Consider the following 6,335-nt stretch of genomic DNA (forward strand, 5'->3'; position numbering starts at 1 on the left):
TTAACTTTGCGCTTTGAGGAAGCGTAAGTTAGGTCACCAACCTCTCGTTCTATACTCTGAACAAGTGCGAGTTTAGCGGATCGCAATCCGCTTACTCCAAGAGTAATTATAGCCGTAATTCAAGGCTGATTAACTCTTTGGTTCAAATTCAAAACTGACTTAATTTATTTCTATCTGCGGCAAAGCCGCCTAATTTTAAATGCATAGATTTTCCTAAACATATATAGTAAAATCTAAATACGTGTATAATTACTCGCTATCCAGCCCTTGTGTGGGTGTGGTCACACAATGCCTATCTGGTGTGATACACACCCCTGTTACCAGGATATATGTAATCCCGTTACAATATCGCATTGAAGGGGTATATTAAGGATAACCGGGATGCAGGCGATCCTGCGATGATTACGGCACAGTGATTACACAACTTGTGATTTGGCGAGTAGAATTATTGATAGGGTGAGTCCAGTGTAGAAATTTACATGATCGAAAACATACATGCTAGATATGTAAGCTTTGATACACTAGACACCTCTGATTTTTGTCTCCTCCGCCGCGTCATAGCTTCATCATTCTTTCCGCGGTCGACTTTTTTCTCGCTCCGTTCAAATCCCACATTGCGCTGGTCCCATGCTTTTTGTATCTTGTGATAATCGATAACTAGCAGCTTGGGGCCAGCGAATCGTCCAGCACTATGGGATCTAATTATCGCATGCTTTTTCAAGAAACCAAGATTATTACCGCACTCGATATTGGTTGACCCCATGTGCTGAAAACTATGATAACTACGGAGGTAAGAAAATAACACGAATAACATTTAAGAAAAATATAAATCATCATTGCTGATGTTAATACACGTACTAATTTAATCATACATCAATATTTGGAAATAAAAACAATATGAAAGATAAACGCTTGCTCTACCCTTTTCCTCCAAGTACTACTTTTATAGTCACGTCAGCAAGCCGCATTTATTCAAGATCTATCTCGGTTTAAGCGTCTGACTTTAATGCTATTAGGTTTACAGATAGCTTGTCGACGCGGTCGAAAGATTAGAAACGCTCTTTACATGGCAAGTTTAGCATATTTTTATGTGCCTACATGAAATATATTATGTGCTAAATAAACGCCTGCACTTCGTAATTAAACGATGTGTTTTACACCTCCACACTACATCAAATTTTTATTTGAATGTTGTTTGAGAATTTTTATAGATACCGTACTATTCTCAATCTAGGTTCTTACAATATTGTGCTGCTCATCAGCACGCAATTTTGAATTTATGTTGCTTACAATAAAATATTATTGCTGCTCGAAGTAAGTATCGAAAACGTGTCCTCGAGATTATTGTCATAATTTGATGAGGACTAATATTAGGAGCAGACATCCTTAACATTCCTCTCTTTCAATTACCCAATTTAAGACTTAAACAAATAGCGCAATGATGTCGGTCAAGTCGATCTCTGTGTGTGCCATCAAACACCACGCGCTCGGAGCTACACGCAGCGTGGCTGGAGGTCGCGCCGCTTTCAATTGGCGTGATCCACTCATGCTAGCGGAACAGCTGACGGATGAGGAGACCATGATCCAGGTAGCTTTCACTTCTAGTTGTTAAATGTACTCTTTCGGCTCAATGAGACGGCTGCACAATTGTAGAAATCGGCCAACGACTACTGCCAAGGAAAATTGCTACCGCGGATTGTAGAAGCTAATCGCAAGGGCAAATTTGATCGGTCAATTATGAAAGAAATGGGCGACATGGGCTTCTTAGGCCCTACCATTCAGGGTTACGGTTGTGCCGGCGTTGGTTACGTTTCCTATGGGCTCATTGCGAATGCGGTAGAACGTGTACGTACGCGTAAACGGGAATTTTCCTCTGTGATGATTACAAATGCGAATGTCGGCAGGTGGATAGTGCGTATCGTTCTGCAATGAGTGTACAATCATCTCTAGTCATGCATCCTATCAATGCATTTGGATCGGATGAGCAAAAGGAAAAGGTAAGAGAATTTTAGAGCTTTTGACCAATGAGAAATTTAATGTTGCTATATCCGTGCAGTACATCCCGCGACTAGCTACTGGTGAGCTCATTGGCTGCTTTGGTTTAACAGAACCGAATCATGGATCGGATCCTGGATCGTGCGTAATTGATGGTTATTGTACTGTATCCATGCTTTGAATCCATTTCTCATTCCGCATCATATGTTATCGCTTTTCAAGGATGGAGACACGTGCCAGATTGAAGGGTGACAAGTACATTCTTAACGGTTCTAAAAATTGGATCACCAATGCTCCGATTGCTGACGTCTTCCTCGTATGGGCCAAAGATGACGAAGGCGACATTCGCGGATTCATTCTTGAAAAAGTGCTGAGCATATACTGCGTTTGTATCTTAACAGTAATATTGATGGTTGTTGATAAAATTAGGGTCTTCCAGGTCTGTCAGCCCCTTACATTGAAGGCAAAGCGACATTGATGGCTTCTGCCACCGGAATGATTTTTCTGGAAGACGTTGAAGTTTCAAAGGAGAGCATGCTACCAAAGGTGATCGGTCTCAAGGTACGGCATCGTCGATCGTGTTTATTATCCTCAATATTAATCTAAACTTCTTCAGGGCCCTTTTTCGTGTTTGAATAGTGCTCGTTATGGTATTTCCTGGGGTGCTCTCGGCGCAGCATGTACGGTCTTTTTATCAAATGCTGATTGTGTCCATCTTTTAAGCCTTTGTAACAGACGCATGCATGGATGTTGCCCGTCAGTACACACTCGATCGCAAACAATTTGGCGCTCCAATTGCAGCGTACGTGTAGTAAAACACTGTAAGCATTTTGTCAGACGTCTAACAATAACTGCCTCGTCTGTATAGAAATCAGCTTGTACAGAAAAAGCTTGCAGACATGAGCACGGAAATAGCGATCGGACTTCAGGGATGTTTACAAGTTGGTCGGCTTCTTGATGAAGGCAAAGCGCCAGTAGAGCTAGTGTCAATGGTCAAGCGCAACTCTTGCGGCAAGGCAATTGAGATTGCTCGCAATGCACGTGATATGCTTGGCGGTAATGGTGTCTCGGACGAATACCACATTATTCGCCATGTTGTCAACCTTGAAGCCGTAAACACGTACGAAGGCACGCACGATGTGCATGCCCTCATCCTTGGTCGTGCCATTACGGGTCTACCCGCTTTTGTGCCTCGTATGGCTGCGTAATGTATTCGTACCGACGGAGTTTGAACACTTCCAGCAGTGATTGTACTTAGACATCTAAGTACATGATAAATCGAATATCCTGAGACCAATATGGTAATCTATTAGAAGATCTTGAGATCGGTGTTTCCTAGTATTCATCACACGCCTCGTTATACCTCTACAGCTATAGAAAAGATCAGAGCGACGAAGACATCACTTAAAATTCTGCCAACTACTTAGTTAAAGCCATACTCTTGACGTGCTCGTTTGACGACACCAATAAGAAATCCGCTCTTGTTGCGTACAGTTGAGAGGTTGGCACCAGCAAAGCGCGCGAGAACTTGGTTCGCTAAGGGCTCGGATAGCTGTCCAAGAACCTCGTAACATTTACCTCCAAGCTCTTCTAGGGACGCCAGCGTGTGGTTTGCTACCAGAGAATGGATATGATTTTGCACCGACATTGGAAGCGCATGGAACGACGGCATGCCGATCGGTACTGCTCCATATTCGGGAGCATCTTGCGGGACAGATTGTCGACGACGCGGATCTCGAGAATCCTGTGGGGTCTCATAAGGCCGTTCAAAAAGTGCTGGACCAGGTCCAGCAGCAATTGGGGCGGCTTGAGCTCGGTAGCTACCAGGGTTTACTCCATTAATGGCGTCTAACCGTCCACCATGAGGTGGTCCACCAAGGACAGAAGCACCTTGTGAAGGGGGTCCATAATTGTTACTTCGCGGCATTGAAAGCTGTCCTCTTGGAGAAGGGTCCTGTGGCCGGTGTTGCTTTTCAGACGCAATCGCCTTTTCGTTGACGCGATTAATGATCCCAACCAGGAAACCTTGCAGGTTTTCTACTTGGGATAGATCAACATTGCTAAAGTTCTCCACTGCTTGCAGCGCCACATGCTCTGGTAGATGCAATAGTCGCGTGATGACGTTGTCATTCAAGGATTCTTGTAATCGTCCTTCGCGGCGCATACTGTCGACGACTGCTCGAACAGGACCCGGCAGACGCCCGTATAAGTCATTCGATCCCGTATTCCGAGAGGAATCGGACTGATTGCCGCGATGTGGTGGTTCCTGACTCGTCAATGTACTACGGCGGCGGGGATCACGTCCAATTCCACTGTTATTTTGGTGCAAAGGCTGTTCGCGTCGACGCGGGTCTTCATTTTTGGCGCTTGAGATTGCTTGTGGAGTCGCTTGCGTTGATCGTGGCGATAAATTCTGTCTGCTTCGTGAGGCTTGACGAGGTTCTAATGCTGATCGTTGACTAGGAGTGCGGGAGGACAAATTGGACTCTGACGCCCCTGATTTGTCGGAGTGAACAGCTCGACCAAATTCGTCAATATCTTTCCGATGATTTCGCTCAGGCTCAGACTTTAAAGTGGCATTGTGCGCTTGACGAAGAGGACCTTTAAATGGAGCCGGTTCTTTGGGTGGATCTCGCTGATACGGTACCGGAACATTGGAGACACCCGTAACAGGCTGAGGAGGAGCGTAGCCGAAGCGAAAGAAACCAGGATCATTTTGATAGTCCGAGACAAAAGCATCTACGGGTTGCAGCGCTGCAATTTGAGGATTTTCCTTCTGATACTCGCGATAAATGCGCATGAGCTGTCCATTCTTGTCGCGCACTTCTTTCATTGGAGTGCGTACAAATCGTGCTATGATAGCAATCTGAGCGAACTCAGGCATTGCACCAACAGATGCAAAAGCTGCACGACTCACTTGCGTCACTTGGAACTCCCCACTGGTCTGAAAATCCATAAGCCGATCCCACGCCGCGGCAGAAAGACCCTTGTGGTCTTCCTCATGGTGTTTGTGTCGACTGCTTATAGAGGACGATGAATCCCCACTTTCACGACGCGCGCGATCAGTTTTATGGTTGTCCTCATGTGAGTCATGCTTGCTGCCACCATCGTGGCGTGGACGCTTGAGGCTAGAGTCTCCATTGGACTGGTCGGAAGGACGGGACTCGTCTACACTCTTTCTCTTTGCTGAAGTCTTAGTTGATTGCTCTTCATTCGTGGCTCCCAATGATGTATCAGTTGTTGATTTTTCAGCCTCGGCAGACGATGTCATGGATGGGTGATCCGGATCATACTCTTGGCGCTGAGCAGCAGCAGTTAATTCAGTAGAAGAATCGACTAAAGTAGCCACAGGAGACAGCTTCGCTGGGTCATATTTGTCGTCTACGGGCTGCACAACATTCTCACTTTCTGTCGGGGGCGGTAAATTGCATTTTTTATCGTCATGTTTAGGAGAAGAAGACGCTTCGTTGTCTTTTACAATTTCACTCGTCGCATCGTTTATAGCTTCATCTGGATGTATCAATTCCGGTACGATTGGAGAAGTCAGGTCGGCATTTTTTGCTAGTTCATCCAGTACTCGATCTGGGGCAGCTTTCATTGACAAATCATCTTGCGTGCCATCTCCTTCTTTTGCTGATACATCAGTCTGTGTTGCTTCTCCAATAGCGTCCGACGTGACGTTCACTTCGTCTGGTGCCGCCTTCAAAGACAAATGGTCTCCTTCACTACCTTGTTTAATCTCTTCTGACGTGTCCATTGTCTCTGCATCCTCAACTGCATGCGGCGCGGTACTAGTTCTCTCATTATTTTCTTCATCCTTTATACCCAACGTTTTAATCTCTTGGGTCTCCGCGACGGGTTCCAGTGACGCTGGCTCCATGATTACGTCTTCATGCTCCTCATGATCATCAGCAATCATCTTTTCTGTGTCACCCTTCTCTTCTGCTTCCATCTCAGTGTTTTTCACCTCGGACGCCTCTCCTTGTGAGACATCTTGTCCTTCTTCAGGTGTTGTTATAATATCTTGTTCTGTGGATACCTCCTCAAGAACAGTTGCTTCACTCTCAACTAAATTACTTGACATTGTAGCGTCTACAGCTTGCTGTACTCCGTCTGACTCGTCATAAACCTCATCCGTTGTGTCTTTCACCGCTGGTCCGTTGGGCTCCATGTTGTCCTAAACCCTTGAATGAGGTGCACCACTCCAAACACTGTGCAATTTTCCATGAAAAGCCACACAACCTCCATGAGCTCGAAAGCCACTAAGCCTACGTCGAGTATTCCATGTTTCTATTTTCCTCACAAGCAAAAACCGCTCAAAGACAGCGATCATCTTCGAC

At 45.4% G+C, this 6,335-nt stretch overlaps 2 protein-coding genes across 2 annotated transcripts; one reads left to right on the top strand and one right to left on the bottom strand.

The window, feature by feature from the left end:
* Positions 1 to 1,441: 1,441 nt before the first annotated feature.
* On the top strand, positions 1,442 to 3,203 carry PHALS_03566 (glutaryl-mitochondrial-like; the record flags this gene model as incomplete). Its single annotated transcript, XM_024717798.1, has 9 exons — positions 1,442 to 1,588; positions 1,654 to 1,845; positions 1,905 to 1,997; positions 2,057 to 2,136; positions 2,218 to 2,362; positions 2,425 to 2,556; positions 2,612 to 2,675; positions 2,731 to 2,797; positions 2,864 to 3,203. 9 exons carry the CDS (start codon positions 1,442 to 1,444, stop codon positions 3,201 to 3,203), a joined length of 1,260 nt encoding a protein of 419 aa, XP_024583261.1.
* A 215-nt stretch (positions 3,204 to 3,418) lies between these two features.
* PHALS_03567 (uncharacterized protein) lies at positions 3,419 to 6,166 on the bottom strand (the record flags this gene model as incomplete). Its single annotated transcript, XM_024717799.1, has 1 exon — positions 3,419 to 6,166. The coding sequence occupies one exon, from the start codon at positions 6,164 to 6,166 to the stop codon at positions 3,419 to 3,421; it is 2,748 nt and encodes a 915-aa protein (XP_024583262.1).
* Between the last annotated feature and the right edge of the window lie 169 nt (positions 6,167 to 6,335).

The sequence above is a fragment of the Plasmopara halstedii genome (assembly GCF_900000015.1).
Source record: "Plasmopara halstedii genome assembly, contig: Scaffold_2386, whole genome shotgun sequence".
Classification (NCBI taxonomy): Eukaryota; Oomycota; class Peronosporomycetes; order Peronosporales; family Peronosporaceae; genus Plasmopara; species Plasmopara halstedii.